At 30.8% G+C, this 17,359-nt stretch overlaps 1 protein-coding gene across 10 annotated transcripts in view; it reads right to left on the bottom strand.

Moving 5' to 3' along the window:
- Nhe2 (Na[+]/H[+] hydrogen exchanger 2) overlaps positions 1 to 17,359 on the bottom strand; it is a 182,686-nt gene that overhangs the window by 37,736 nt on the left and 127,591 nt on the right. For all 10 annotated transcript variants that reach the window (XM_088267800.1, XM_088267806.1, XM_088267802.1 and 7 more), the window contains exons 7-8: positions 7,548 to 7,765; positions 6,043 to 6,126 (exon numbers count right to left, since the gene is read on the bottom strand). In XM_088267800.1, coding sequence (XP_088123926.1) covers positions 6,043 to 6,126; positions 7,548 to 7,765 — 302 coding nt within the window. The remainder of the gene's footprint in view (positions 1 to 6,042; positions 6,127 to 7,547; positions 7,766 to 17,359) is intronic.

Here is a 17,359-nt window from a genome sequence, read left to right as displayed (position 1 = left end):
CACTGGCCAAAATAAATTAAATTCCTTATAGAGACATTATATTATTGGTATGTATGGCGTTGAATTTTTCACATAGTTTCCATACCACCTTTGTTATTTTGAAAACATTAAAATATGATAAATATTCCATTCTAGCGTAGAATTGCAAACAGAAAAAATCTTTAAAATGTATTTAATTTTCTCATTTGTATTTCATATGTTTTCTCAGCTATATTATATTTTCTCATTAGTTTATTTTAATATGCTTCTTACCTTATGTTTTTCTCATTTGTTTATTTTAATGCTTCTTACCTCATATTTTTTTAAGTGCCTTTTTATTATGCCTGTTTTTTGTTTTACATTTTGCCATGTATTAGTTTAATTAAATTTTATATATTTTTTGTATGTTTCATATTTGTGTTTCAGTCTTGTTAACCTAAATCCCATGTCCCAAAATGAGAAATGTAAATTATTAATCTGGAATATTATATATGACGTATGTTTGTTTTGTAATATGTTTTGAAATAAATAAAAAAATGTTTGTGCTAATGAGCTTCTATAATACAACAAGTATTTAAAATGGCTATTGTAATTGTTTGTAAATTTGTTTAAACGGAGTTGGTATTAATCTGGGAGGTCATTAGCACCGAAATTATAGTTAAATGTTGTGAAACACACATTACATTTACGGATATCGTTTGTGTTAAGCACCTTGTAGCATTAAGCACATGTCCGTTATAATGCTCCCGTATATTTAATGATGGAATTAATTTAATGGAAAGTAAAACAATGTTTATTGGTCGATTTCGAGAATAAAACGATATAAATAAGGTTATAATTAAAATTTTACCATAATATGAACACCTACTGAGACTCTCGTTATCATCTTCTCTCGATTTCGAATTTCGGCAAAAGTTTCATTTTTATACTACATATTATAATATTATAATAAAAATATTATACTACATATTTTTATACTACATATTAAATGCGTAAAATTCCGTGTAGTGCACAAGCGACTTTAAAGGCAAAAACTTAAGTGAATTGGATAGTCAATCATGGTATGAAAGGCGATTCGATTGACCTTGTGATCATTTACCTAAGCCGATGCCAGGTTATAAGCCCCAAGAATGCCGATATTCTCTTCGTATACAAAGAAGCTTCGTCTCAGTCGAGATAACTTTAAAATCTTAACAGTTCTTTGATGATCTAGTTTAGAATTTATGTAAATACAAAAATCTTGGCATATGAAATTTTCTCATTCAGTCCAATTTACCAAGGAAGATAATTTAATAAGAATTTGTTTAAGTTATGCAAATGCGATTTATAACTTTGATCCTTTTCGCATTACATCAGCAGAATTTCATTTTGGCCTCGGGCAACAATATTGAAACTCTCGGAATATAATTTTTGAAAATGTATTTTAAACATAATAAACAAGTAAAGTTCTAGAAAATGTATTTTTATATATTTTTATTTATTTTACCATTTCACCATACAAAATCACAAATTACAAAAATAATCCCTCATTGCGTTTTCCCGTACCGAAGGCTCATTTTACAATACACTAAGACTTCACTTCACGTCGTAGATATATACGTTCCAAAATATCGCGACGCGAATTGAATTGCTATTTTACGTTGGAAATCATACAAACATCAAAGATAGCGAAAATGAGTCTTAATTCAGTAACGACGCAACTTCGAAAACACGCAAAGTGTAACGACGCAAAGCGAGGTCTGAGTGTATTTATTTATAAAATTATGTGATAGAAAATTGTTTATGAATTGCAATCAAATACGTCATGGCCGAATGATGCGATCTTTATTACTTCGATCATAATTATTTATTAGTTTAATCATAAAAAAGTTATATTATATCTATATCAGATCTTACTTCCATTGGCCATTTTTGAATAGCTCTTTCATATTCAGTTTAAATTTTTAATGACTTAATGGATAATGGAAGCAGATTGTACATTTTTATTGCAAAATAATCAAAATCCTTTTGACCCAAAGATGTACTTATGATGTGTTAGGCTTTTTTAAAAATGTGTTTCTGTGTTTTGGATCATGGAGTTCTATGCACGTTACCATATCGCTCACTCCTTTCAACAACGTCATACATCAAAAATCGTAAATTTTCGGTTGTGCATGTTTTCGGAATGCCCAAAAAATGTACTATATCCCAGCAAAAGCGGCATATTTTTAACTTAATATTTACCCGCTACAGGGCAGAAAGTGTTGTTTTTGGATTTTCAAGAAAAGGTATTGTTTAATTATTTAAAAAAAAATACTAATACCAAATATTTTTCAATTGAAAAAAAAACCTTCAGGTTTTACTTTAAAAAATCTATTGCACAGTAAAAAGCTCAATAACTAGCTTGATATTTATTTTTAATACATTCTATTACATTTATAAACATAAAAAACGATCTCCTGAATTTTTTTTTTCATATATGACGTTGTTTAAAGAAGTGAGCGATATAATAATAATAATAAAACCCTTATCCGCACCCCAATGGTGCATAGGGCACTGCGTCATATAAACGCAGTGTTATCTTGATCGTTTACACATGAAGGAAAGGTGATCAGCCCTCTGCTTCAGATACCAGTCCAGGGTAATATTGAATAAATATGACAGTGAAAAAATCACTTTTGTTTATTTTACCCCCCTTGAGAATCGAACCCGGGACCTCCAGAACCGTAGCCGAACGTGCTGACCATTACAAATTGACAAATTGTGTTAACTGTGGTTTGTGTGCTTTACTGGAATGTGCTTTCTCGAGTTGTGTGAGAGTAATTCTTTAATGCATACAATTCAACATTTCTTCTGTGGGAATTCGACTGGAAACTAATATGATTTTTGGGTAACAATAACACTCTATAATAATGCATTACTCTATGCGCCATATTTTGATGTGATTTAGATATTGGCTATGTTCTATGAATATGAAGTTCTTCAAAATCACAGCTTAAAATATAATATTCGATTATTCACGTCAGGTTTTACTTTTCCCCATTTGGCGAGTGCTAACGGCTAGACAGTAATACTCGTACATTGAACTTTCCGAACGTGCCTAAAATTTATCGAATTTGTCGACATTGTCTTATTTTTCTTCGTCTAAATGTGCGGGTTCTTTGAGTGCGGCGATAAAAATTGAAAGACGAAATAAAATTTCACATGCGAAAAATACAAATTAATTTTACAGTTATATTTTGAGCTATAAAGATGGTTTTCGTACCTACAAGACTCGGATATAGATTTTTCCATAATTCGTATTTGTGATACTGAATCTATATCGCTCGCTCCTTTCAACGTCATAAATAAAAAAAATGTCAATTTTCGGTTGTGCGTGGTTTCGGAATGCCCAGAAAATGTTCTATATCCCAGCAAAAGCGGCACATTTTTAACATTATATTTACCCGCTACTGGGCAGAAAGTGTTGTTTTTGCATTTTGAAGAAAAAATATTGTTTAATTATTTTTTCATATATACTAAATACTTTTCAAATGGAGAAAAAACCTTCAGGTTTTACCTGAAATGATCTGTTGCACACTAAAAAGTTCAATAAGTGGCTTGATATTATTTTTAATACATTGTATTATATTTTTAAACTTTAAAAACGTTATCCTGAAAAATCAAGTTTTTTGATTTATGACGTTCTTGAAAGGAGTGAGCGATATGTGTATCTTTAACCGTTTTCTTTTAGTTCTTTTGCAATACATTCTGACGTATCATTGACGGATATAATGATACACGTAAAGGATATAAATATAAACCATTTGATACTCACAGGACGACAACGTGAAACGTGCAAAACATTTTTTAAAAAAAATGAGTACGTACTATTAAAATATTAGAGATCCGCGTAGAAAATTGCCTTACTTAAAAATAAAAGTAATTTGTATGAACCTTTAATATTTTAAAACACATTTCTGTATATTTTGAAATCTTATCAAAGATGAAGAAGATTATGGAAGTCTGGGCATTTACGGGGCTGACGACCGACATAGGCTAGTTTAAGTGATCACTTTACACACGTGTAACATTCACCAATTCTACCCATTATTGAGAACCACACTACTCAAATTCTTTGAAGTTCTATATATATGAACCAATTCAGAAACATTGTTCTTGAATCACTAGAGACATCTATTGGTGAGATGAAAAGAAGCTATAAACATTATATAGGATATGATTGGAGATAATCCAGATTTGTGAACAAGTATTTGGACACACTCAATATGTCGCACATTTCTTTAATGATTTTAATGTTAAACTTTATAAATTTAAACACTTTGTTTCAACCACTTTTTAAAATATTATTATAAGTATTTTAATGTTTTAGAATTTAATAAACCCTGATGATGACATGGTTATTGTCGAAACCGGTTGGTTAAAGTGAACTAATAATAAAAAAGTGGTTAAAACAAAGTTGTTTAATTTTATAAAGTTTATAAAATGTGCCACAAAGTATCTACGAAAAACATTCAAGAAATTTTAATGTTTTTTTGTATTTTTCATTTACAAAACATCAAAACGACACGCGTATTAGCCCGTTTCAATATGTAAATGATAAAACCCGAAAAAACACAAAGCGTCTATTTTACCACGTGATTACAGACATTTCTCATGAAAAACATGAATTTTCTTTGTTTCAGGTATTCTTGCAAAGGTCAAACACGTTATTGTCTCTCCTGAAATATTTGCTACTCGTCTTTTGGAATTTGAATATCTTTTAATAATAAATAGCATTTCACCATCTCGGGAAGAATAAATATTAATGTACATCATTGAGTTTTCTGCGCTCTCGTTTTGCAATAAAATAAATGGCTGTTATTTAACATTTCATTTTGAATTCCCAGCATTTAATTCTTGGGACTGAATGCTTCTGATATTAAGAATATCTCAGATATGGATATTAATTTTTTTGTTACCTATCTATGTAAACTAATGTGAAAACCTGATTTCATTTTTTTGTAGATAAAAAAACTCGATTGTGAAAAAGGCTTATAAAAAAGAAAACCCGACTGTCATATTTATATAGCGGTTAATAATAATTATAACTGCATGGTGTTTGTATCATAATTCATATGTATTATTTTAAAGGTAGTATTGTTCATTCATTCAAACCCTTATCCGCACTCCAATGGTGCCTAGGGCACTTCACCATATAAACGCAGTGTTATCTTGATCGTTGACACACGAAGGAAAGGTGATCAGCCCACCGCCTTAGGTATTAATTAGTCCAGGGTAATATTGAATAAATATGAGAGTGAAAAAATCACTTATACACATTTATTATATCGCTTATTACATCATAAAAAAATATTTGACCCCGCCCCCTGGGAATCGAACCCGGGAACTCCAGAACGGTAGGAACGCCAAGCATTAGGCAGCTTGTGAACTACACGGAATTTTACCGTCCGGTAGTCCGGTTTTGAAAAATAAGAGCGACTACGACAGTTAAGCGTGAGCGAATTTACGCGTACCGATCGAGCACACTGATCCAAAGAAAGAAAGTCGAAAGCACAACCCAATCATCCGTTTTATATGCTAACTGACGTGCCGGACGGTTAAATTCAGTGTAGTGCACAAACGCCCTTAAACTACGGAAGCGTACATAAATATATTATACTAAGAAGTATTGAAAATCATCAAGGCGGAGGAACGTTGGCCAATAATTGAGAAAAATATGATTAATTTTGGATACACATAATAAAAAGGATAATTTTTAATTAATGTTTTACTTATGTAGTATATATCACTATTTCTTAAAATCTACTCTGACACGCGTTTCGATGCATTCCGCATCAATTTCAAACACCGTTATCTTATAAAAAGGATTATCTTTGCAAAAAATCTCAACACCACAACGCTTAATTTTTATATCAAAAGAGCAAGGTAATGGATTGATCATTTGCTCTTACGTTTTATGTCACGTAATTTGTAGCCAGATAGTTTAACCGCTAACGCTAGGGCATCCTCTAGCCCTGTTGGAGCAGTTTAGGGATTACCCGTAAGTACGTACTAAGTATTAGCTATTAATATTGGACTTACCTCCGTAAGACATGACGAACTTTTCCACCTTGTTCAGTTTATGAAGCCTGAAGCGATTTGCGAGGGCAGTCAAAATTATAACACCTAAACAAAAGAACAACTCGTATAAAAACATTAGTCATAACTACATTTTTTCCTCACAAATATATATACATATATATTCGTGAGAATAAATGTAGATAAACAACATCAATAATGACAAGATTTAATAAAACAGGCGTTTAAAAAAAATCGTTAAAAATACTTTTTTATGTTAGTTTAGGTTTTCCATTCATCCTGATATATCATGACATATCGCTTACTCCTTTCAAGAACGTCATAAATCAAAAATCGTCAATTTTCAGTTGTACATGTTTTCGGAATGCCCAGAAAATGTACTATATCCCAGCAAAAGAGGCATATTTTTAACATAATATTTACCCGCTACAGGGCAGAAAGTGTTATTTTTGCATTTTGAAGAAAGGTATTGTTTTTTTTTTAAATATACACTAAATATTTTTCAAATGCAGAAAAAACCTTCAGGTTTTACCTAAAAATATCTATTGCACAGTAAAAAGTTCAATAAGTGACTTGATATTTATTTTTAATACATTGTATTATATTTTTAAACTTTAAAAGCGTTCTCCTGAAAAATCACCTTTTTTGATTTATGACGTTCTTGAAAGGAGTGAGCGATATCATCATTTATTACATTTTAACAATGATTTTGATAATTATTTAAGTATTTTAAATATTGTGTCGGGCTGTGGTCCCGTGGTTAGTGTCACGAAGTATTGTCAGAGTCTGAGTTTCTCGGTTCTAACCCACTCTACCACAATTTGATACCTTTTTCTACTAATGAAATATGAAATATTTTTTTTATATAATAAAAACACAAAATTTTTTCTTTTTCAATGAAAAACAAAAAATACGATTTTACTCGTAATTTTTTTTTCTTAATTTTTTTCACACAAATGAAAAAAGTGTTATGGTGATAAAGGTAACAACAATTTTATAAAAACACACTGTTCTTTAAATGCTGTTAAAATTTCAACTCGGCTTTTTAAGTCATTTAGAGAGATTCGATATTTGTTTAACGGTTTTTACTTTATCGTGTGACGATATGTTGAGATATTTCATGCTGAGGACATAATTAACAATATCGTACATCACTAGCAAGCATTAAATAATGCGATGTATACTTAAAATAACAAATACAAGTTTTTTATGTATTAAATGTAAAAACTGATTTCTTGAGTGTAAGTTGTATTTTTTTATTTTTAAAAACCACATCAAAATCAGAATTGTATAGCTAAATAAGGACCGTTATTCCATTTAATTTTCACGCTTCGTTTGAAAATGCCATAACTAGGCGAAACAATTGTCATAAAATTAATTATCGTGTTTTTAAAAAAAATACAACTTACTAGACTCAAAAAATCAGTATTTGATTTAACATTTCATACATAAATTAAAATGGAATTCTCCGAATTAAACGTCAAATCTAAAAAAATAAAAGTTTTTACCTATTATCCGGTAGATGGAGCAGAAGAAGATGGTGAGAAGAACGAACCACGTGTTCCAGTCGTGGGCATTGTTGACGGTGGCGACTCCAAGGAACATGAAGATGATCGTCTCCGAGGAGCTGGACAGCATCTTCATGGCGTACTTGATGGTCGTGTGGGACTTGTGAGAGATGTTGCCTTCCACGTAGTTCTTCATCGTGATCCCGCAGAAGGTGATTCTGTGGACAAATAAATGAGATCTTAAAAACAATACGTAACATCCTTAAAACAAAGTAATTAATAAAAGAAAAACTATTCTTTTCTACATTTTAGGATTTTTGGTTGAGGTGGTACGAATAATGCATTAATTAATAGTGTACAATATTTTGAGTGTGTCCAAATACTTGTTGGCTATTCTGGATTATCTCCAATTACAGGAGTTATTTTTCATATGATTTTTTGACATCTCATATTCTTCTACATCTATGTTGAGATATAGAGAAAATCAATTGTGAAAATAACACTTAAAGTAATAAGAATAATCCCAGAGAATAAATATTCAACAATACAATCCTAATACAATCCTTATATTCGCATTTAAGGCGGAATAATCGATAACCCGCAACTTAATTATCTATAAACTCAGGTGACATTTACCGTAACTGAATTGTTTGCTTCAAACGCCGTTTTTGTATTGGAAAAAAGTTTTTCTTTGAAATAAATACTTATATAGTTTGAAAAAAAGATTTTTGAAAGGCAAGGAGTATAAAAAATTATAAATATATTTTTTCAACATGTATTCTTTAAAAAATGTGCGCGATCACATGTGTGGCTTCTCACACAACCGGTTACTTACTAAATTGTTTATTTGAGAGTAAACCCTTAAGAATTACTCACACAAGAAAGCACCCCCCACATAAATTACAATTAACACACTTTATGGAACGTACATAGACGTATAAAATGCAAAACTCAAAAACACATGGAATCAAACCTACTTCCTGCACAATCTACTTCCATTATTGATAAAGTCATTAAAAACCCAAATGTCTGTTGGAAAATGTTCTGATAATTATGATAGTGCCCATCATAATTATCGGAACATTTTCCATACATTTGTACGGAACATAGAAAACAATACAATAATAAACATATCATTGAACTCATTCTTATAGGACTACACGATTGAAGGTATACCTACTCATGATGTCTTATTGGCTTATACTATTAAAGTAAATGTGGAGGTCTTCACCAAAAAGTTACATTTCCAATATTGCATAAAAAATCCTTTGAATTTTATTAATAATTTAATTAATTCGCATATCTGTTCTGTTTACTGCATTTTATCGAAATCTTTATTAAAGTTGCGACAAAATGTGACTAATCCTGTGTTAAACCAATATGAAATCATGAGATCGCACCAAAATGTAACAATTTTACAAGCTAAAATTCCTGATTATTTAAAATCATTTATAATGGAAATGTAATGTTTTAACACCTAAAGCGCGATGGCCTCAAACAAAACGCGCCCAGCGGTGGTGGGTCTGATCTGACCCAGTACAGAAATCGCCTTTTAGGCGTTTTTCGTCGGGTTTTTATATTTTATATATTATTCAAAATAGCCTACATAGCAATAGGATAATGTGTCATAAGTTTTGTATGAGAATTTTCAAGTTTTTGATAGTTTTGAAATTAAATTATCCAGGCGCAACATTTCACATCCAAACGCGACTGCGCGCTGTGGCTCACTACCACAGACTAACTAATTTATGTACTCACTACTACCGCGGAGCATGTCACACGCGCATGTAGCATGGTTGGCAATGAAGCAGTGGCTGTAAACATTTTTATTTTTACTGAATTCAAATAATTTGTGTTTTTAATTTTATAACTATATTTTAAGTCAACATCATAACAGATAGAATTATTAACAAAATGCAACTAAGTAATTATCTTCAAATATAAAACGTGGCAGTTAGCTCCAAAAACCACAAAATGATTCTAGGATTTTAAGTTAATATTTCAAGATAATTTTTTGTCCATAATGCAATTAAAATTCATTTTAAATACAGTGAAAATATTTAAATTTTCATTGAAAAATATATACGGAATTGCCCAAAATGGTGTAAATATTCATTTAAAGTTCGCCATTTCTTACATAAACATTTTGCGGGTTTTAGAAATTATGAATACAATTTTGTACGAAACCAAATAAAACTAATTATTATAAAAATTTTATATACAAGTTCGTTAGACATAATAGGTATGATATTTAATTTTATTATTGACCAATAAATTATTACCAAAAAATAAGAGGACAATCGGTACTTTTCTTGTTGAAATCAATGTTTTTATCACTTACTGACATTTCTTATAAAACCACGTTTTCCGTTGCACTTTCAAATTCTGAATCTAAGGTTTTTGAATTCTAAATCACTGTCATCTGCACTATTCTCTCACTTTTCTTTCACTTTTAGAACTGTCCAAAAGTCGTCCAATCTCGTCATGAGATAATTTTTTTTCCTGCCATTGTGGTAAAGTGTCGAAAAGATTTAAAAAAAAATAAAACTAGAAATCGTTCAAATATAAAACAGTTTATTGTGAAGGTCTGTGTTTTGTAATATTAATATTTTTTAAATGTAGATTTACCTTATAGTCTATATATATGATATTTAATCCGTCATACAAGTAAACAAATAAATCAGTTAAAAACAAATATAAAAAAAAACAATAAACGGAAACAATCGCCAAAGATTGACAATGTATGCTTTTGTTTTTGGGATTTCAAAATCACGGCAGACGGCACACTAACACATTGATAGCGAACAACTGACCTTACTCAATATGATTTTTGATATTTTATTTGTTCTTTTTTTAAATAACTCATTTGAATCTGGTCCAATAATTTTCGTTTGTATCTCAATTTGTAGGTAATTTTTTGAAGAACGATTACACTCAAGGAAAACGACGTAAACAAATTACCTATTACGTAATCAATAATTTTCCGCGATGGTGGGTCTGACCAGACCCACCATCGCAGAGGAGGTGTTAATGAGGAAATCCACATATATCCACTTAAATCCACAGAAAATTTTAAAAATTCAAAAAGAAAAAATAAACACATAAATCATTCAACCGTGGCAGGTTGTCAATAAGCCTGAGATAATAATTTCTTACGAGCCTTATTGAATTGTTTGAATTTGAAATATGAACGTCTCGGAGATGAAGAGCAGTCCTTGTTTCAGTTCTCCAGGTTAGTTTTCGCAAACAATGGACCGGTATCTTTACCCAAGTGTGTAAATAATGGCCTTTCATTTAACTTGAAATAACGCTTAAGTTGTTTTGCGGACTTATTTTAGAAATAATTCTTCACCGAGACAGATGAATGAATTGAATTCTACAATAAGTTAGAGCAGCCATGTTAAAAAGCCGCCTTAAAGTATTCTAGAATAAGTTTTTTTTTTAGATGGGAATTGCATTTATTATTTACTTTACTTACAAGGTTTTTTAGATCATTTAGTGGATTTTTGTTTCTTCTAGTTAATTCAATATGTTTTCTTGAATGTTTTCCGCAGATACTTTGTGGCACGTTTTATAATATCCTTATAAAATTAATAAAATTTGTTTTCACCACTTTTTTTATTAATACAATTCAACCTACCGGTTTCAGCAATATATTGTCATCATCAGGGTTTATTTTTAATCAAAAACATTAAAAAACTCTCACCAAAAACTTCCACACACTCCATAAAAATCCTAAATGTACAAAATTGTAATCCTAAATACATTTAGGATTTTTATGGAGTGTGTGGAAGTTTTTGGTGAGAGTTTTTTAATGTTTTTGATTTAAAATAAACCCTGGTGATGACAATGTATTGTTGAAACCGGTAGGTTGAATTGTATTAATAAAAAAAAGTGGTGAAAACAAAGTTAATTAATTTTTAAAAAAAATTCAATATGTTTTTATTTGTATCTGTGTTGGGAACAGGAGGGATAATCTAGTGTGGGCCAGTAAGGAACTTCTCAGCAGTTGCTCATTGCTGGGAGGAAACCACGTAAAACTCCTCAGGAGAAGGCGGGCTATTGACTGTCATCAGCAGACCTTCCGTTCCACTAGAAGAGGGTTCGGCATTTTGTGTCCTATCTTGGTTTATGTTACCAATACAATATCTAAAATAAGTTAAAGCAACGTGTAGCCCAAACTCTTTGAAAGTACTGTGTAATTATACTTAAATAGTCATAATATATATTATATTCATTGGTTTGGCATTAACATTGTAAAAAACATGATGATTTAAACATAAAAGTTACACAATTGTTGTTAAGACCACTTTTGAGACACAACTAGTTACGAGAGCTATAACTATAGATGTTCTTATCGACAGGTGAAATTTTTTGTTAAGTTTTGTGAAGTTTTTGAAAAGTTATGTGCTGATATTTCTTGGTCCAATTGTATTATATATAATAAAACAAAAACTTTGTGGTTCATTGAATTTTTATTTTATTTGACCAGTGACCGGATTTCGTCGTCACCGACATCATCAGGCTGTTGTCTACAACTGGTCCGATAAAATAATAGTGGCAAAATATATAGTAATTGTTTTATGTTTTATATGACAGGTGAAATTACAAAACTGTTTCGTTTTTCACCTGTTGATGAGTACATCTGTGGTTTTCGAAACATAAAACAATTAAACTCAAAAGTGGTATTGTACAAGTGTTTCATTTTTATATTTAAATTATTTTTATAGTTATTAGCTGGAATTTCTGGAATTGTTAGTAAACCTGTCTAATCGAATAGAAAGCTCTTCGATAAATACGTCATTCTACCCATGATTGACAACCACACTACTCAATGTCGGAAGTTGTTTTTATGCTTCAAGTGACACCTTCTTTCACATGCTAATTTTCGACGCCGTCTCTGTGAGTGTGGTTGTCAATCATAGGTAGAATAGTGAATGTCACACTAAATAATGTGATCACTTAAACCATCTTATAACAAGTGTCGTAAGCCCTGTAAATACTTCTATATTCTTCTTTATCTATGTTGAGATATCAATATGAATAACTCGTAAGTATAGAAACCTAGATTTGTGAACAAAGAGTTGGACACACTAAAACTATTAGCATTATTTATTTTGTATTTGTTTCTGATAAGGTATTTCCTACTTAAACTGATCCTAATAAATTTCATATAAATTAGCCCACAAATCTCTTGTCATTTTCTGGAAAGAACGATCGCTTATGTAGATAGGTATGCAAAAGTATAATCAAATTGAGATCCAGCTTCTTTTGAAGTCGACTGAGAAGGGAGATTTATGTGTCTATTATACAAAGTTGAGGTTCGAAAAACGTAGAGCCCTAAGAAAAAGTTGGAGTATGGTTCTACAATGTCATGGTTCAATTTGTTAAAAGCGGCTACGATGTACGGTGGACGCACCTATTTATTTGTTGTTTGACTCACCTTATTCAAAGATCAATAGTGAATTTATTGTTTCGGCATTCATTTTGCGGTTGTTAGACATGGTTAAATTGTAAAGAAAACAATTGTTTTCTACCACTTAAGTAAAAAATTGTAAAAAATCAAAAATGAATATAACATAAAACTTAATATAACAAAATAGATCGGAGACGGACTCATGTGGAGAAAATCTTCAACAAACTACAATTTATGACTGTCAAACAACTATATGTTTAAACAATCCTAAAATATGCATTTAAGAATTACTCTCACATAACACAACAAAGACCCTCCCAGCAAAGTACACAAATCACCGTTAACACATTTTATTATTTATTCAAACGCACATAGGATCACAAGTCAAAAATACTGAAACACGTCAAACAAAACCTAACAAATATCTTTTATAATGAAAATAACTTTGATTCTTATGCAATAAACTTATACAACCAGCTTCCATTATCCATAAAGTCATTAAAAAAAACTAAGTTAAAAACAGCTATTCATGAGTGGATAATGTAGGTGGGTAAATCTAGAATAGATCGCATCATTCGGCCATATCGTATTTCATTGCATGTCGTAAACAAATTTAAATTGGCAACATTTTGAGTGCGTCCAAATACTTGTTCACAAAATCTGGATTATCTCCAATTACAGGAGTTATTTTCATATTATCTTTTTGACATCTCAAGAACTTGAGTAGTGTGGTTGTCAATAATGGGTAAAATTGGTGAATGTTACACGTGTGTAAAGTGATCACTTAAACCAGCCAATGACGGTCGAAGGCCCCGTAAATGCCCAGACTTCCATATTCTTCTTCATTTTTGATAAGATGTCAAAAAGATAATATGAATTTTAAATTGCTTAAAAAAAGTAGAATACTATCAAATAAACATGTTTAATTTTGGATACATCACCCAAAAATTTAAAATGGAATTCGACCAACTGTCTGCAGTCACAATAAATAAACAATTTTCTATTAAATACTTTTATTGACCAGTATTGTAAAATGTGCCCACGGCACGAGAAAACTCAAGGAGGGCACATAATTGTAATTTATAATTATGTGTTTGTTGAAATATAAATAAATAAATTGCTCTGCAGAATTGGTCTGAAAGTTTGACAAGTAAAGACGAACTGCCGAACCTACCCAGTAATTTATTGATCAAATTACTTACATTAAAAATTAATACATTCATACACGAGAACGAGCGTCTGCTGCCAATCGTTGTCCTTCTAGGAAAGTCAACCTTTAAAGGCTGTTCAACCTAAATAACATCATGACGAGTAAAAAAAATGTACCCTTCCCTACGAGTTCCTGATCGATACTACAGAAAATCTATTAAAAAGCTTTTTCTTCCGTCAGGGTTTCTCTGCGATCATAAACGATTGTCCATCTCATGCAGACTCTAAGTTATAATATGTGAGGGTGAGGTCTCGATTACGTTAACCTTCATTTAGTCCCTAGATATCCTGCGCCCAAATCATGCGCCCAAATCATGCCCCCAAATCTTGCGAGCAAATACTGCGTAGAAATCCTGGGTCAAATCTTGTGCCTAAATCATGCTCCTAAAGCATGCGAACAAATCATGCACCAAATCATCATCATCATGCATCAAATACCGCTATTAAATGATATTATAAATGCTGTTATTTTTTTGTTGTTGCTTCTATCTCTATATTCACTTACATGTATCTTTATTTATTGTTATAAAAATGTATTTTGTTAGTTAAGGCTAAAAATCATTTAATCTCGTAAACGAGTGGATTCATTAAAATAAACCCGCGCCCAAATATCGCGTTTAATCGGTATTTTGAGACTGAGATTGTATATTCGACTGCAGTTTGACTTCGTTCTCCACTTATCCACGGTCGACAAAAAAATACTAATAGTTTCGGCGCTCTACGCGAGTTCTTCTTTTGGTATTCAAGGTGTCGCATTTCTTGTTTGGACGTTTTTTTTCGTTCCCATAGAACAAAGGCAAATAATGTCGGCGTTTTACGTGCATAATTGTCGAGTCATGGTCAATATACATAATATGATATGTATATATGTAGGAGTGTGACTGTAGCCACTATATGATATTATTTACATTTCTATGTAAATACATTATGATGGACAGCTTTCAAGAGATGGCTATAAATACAATTATTTATCGTTATAAATAGAACATCAAACAATTAACACGCTGGTAAAAGATATTGAGTAAGATATATGGTGACAAGAATAGAAGATAATAATATTTAATTGCGAAGCTATTTAATGTAAGGTTTCAATGTTACAGTAAATGTACAGAAATACATATTTCCTCATATAAATTTATGTATTTATATTTATTTTTCATGATAGGCATAGCCTATGTTGAGCCGAAATATATCGCTCACTCCTTTCAAGAACGTCATAAATCAAAAAACTTGATTTTTCAGGGGAACGTTTTTAAAGTTTAAAAATATAATACAATGTATTAAAAATAAATATCAAGCTACTTATTGAACTTTTTACTGTGCAACAGATCTTTTTAGGTAAAACCTGAAGGTTTTTTCTCTATTTGAAAAATATTTAGTATATTTAAAAAAAAAAACAATACCTTTTCTTCACAATGTAAAAACAACACTTTCTGCCCTGTAGTGGGTAAATATTAAGTTTAAAAAATGTCTCTTTTACTGGGATATAGTACATTTTCTGGGCATTCTGAAAACATGCGCAACTGAAAATTGACGATTTTTGATTTATGACGTTCTTGAAAGGAGTGAGCGATATGTTAATACAATTTTTTTGGTTATTTTTTTTTAATGACTAGATTTCATACATTACATACAATAACAATTTATATTAAAAAGGTTTTACAATAAAATAATTACACCAGGATTTTAATTAATTCTCTTTCCACCTTGTCCCTACCAACGAAAAGCAACCATCGACGGATAAAATAACTGTAAACTGCAAATGAAAAACTGAAATATTTACTGTAATCTAAGTTTATACTTTTGACAAATAAATTAAAAAGCTTCGTATTTATGGCTTGATTTTATAGTTACGTTAACTTTATGAATATTATATTTATTTTCACGATGTTTACTCTATTTCGATATCTCCATATTATTATAATATATTAAGCTTTTGGAATTTTCATTCTATCTGACACTGGGATTTTCACCCTAAGGACGATCATAAGCCGATGGCTTTTTCATATTAATTAATTTATTTTTGTACGTCGATAACATCAATTGGTGAGATTAGAAGTATCTTCATTTAAATTTCAGGCTACTTCATAATATGAAATTACGAAAGAGCACCTTGCAAAGATTGGTGTCTTTGACTCCCCCATTTGCGAGTGTCGTTTTGAAGAGGAAGACCTTTACCATTTATTCCTTGTTTGCCCAATAAATGACCAAATGCCAAAAAATTTTAAAACTCTAGCCCCGCTTATTCCCCTCCCTACAGATATCCATCTCATCCTGGCGAGCAGAAACCCAATTATCTACAAACTACGTTATTTTTTAAAAATTGAACTGAATTAATTTATAGTTTAATACAAAGTCTATCATATTTTATAAGTAAGTAATATTATTTAATTAACTTGACGTTGGAAAAAGCAATATATTTTATATACAACGCCATTATATATTAATAAAAAAATATGTCAAATAATTCGCAAAATTTTTCATCTATTTACAGGTGGAGAAAGCTATTTACTTCACAAACCGATGGCAGAACCAACTAAGATATATTGATATGGTTACAAAACTGCATGTATATAACTTTCGGAAATTCGTGCAATAAGTTTAATAAAATAATACAAAAATTGATGCATTTGCAGGCAGAGTTGTGAACGTTGCACAGTGTATAAAGTGATCACTTAAATCAACCGTAACAGCTTGTAAGCCCTGGGATGCTCTGACTTGCATATCACTAAATATATTTGTCGGCTCCCTTTAGACATCTATAGTTCATTATTCTATGTTATTATAGGTTTGTTCCTTAAAAAATAGGCCACAACAATGTTCTCGTATTTGAGATCATTTGAAGGTCTCTGTAATTCAAACAACGAATGGCTTGTGTCTTAAATTCAAGTTTTAAAAGTTCCTGAAGTGCCGAGGCTTTGAGTTTTAAGTTTCAACACTTGGGATTAAAATTTTTGCATTTCTCCTTCTGTTAAGATTTTTGACGGAGGGTCAAAAGCAATGGCCTTGTAACAAGCTTAGCTTATATTTTGTATATACACCAGACTTCACAGAGTTGTTTGACACTGGAAGCCTTTGTTTTTCGTTATTCGGGCAGTTAGTAACACGTTACATGCTTTTGTGATGAATAAATATTAATTGAAAACACATTTCAAAACAGTCCAGATGAGATACTATACGTTAGTTC

The sequence above is a fragment of the Brachycentrus maculatus genome, unplaced genomic scaffold (assembly GCF_059751285.1).
Source record: "Brachycentrus maculatus isolate JH-2025_06_01 unplaced genomic scaffold, ASM5975128v1 h1tg000306l, whole genome shotgun sequence".
Lineage (NCBI taxonomy): Eukaryota > Metazoa > Arthropoda > Insecta > Trichoptera > Brachycentridae > Brachycentrus > Brachycentrus maculatus.
The sequence above is the reverse complement of the archived record's forward strand: the minus strand, read 5'-3'. Positions and strand labels throughout refer to the sequence as shown.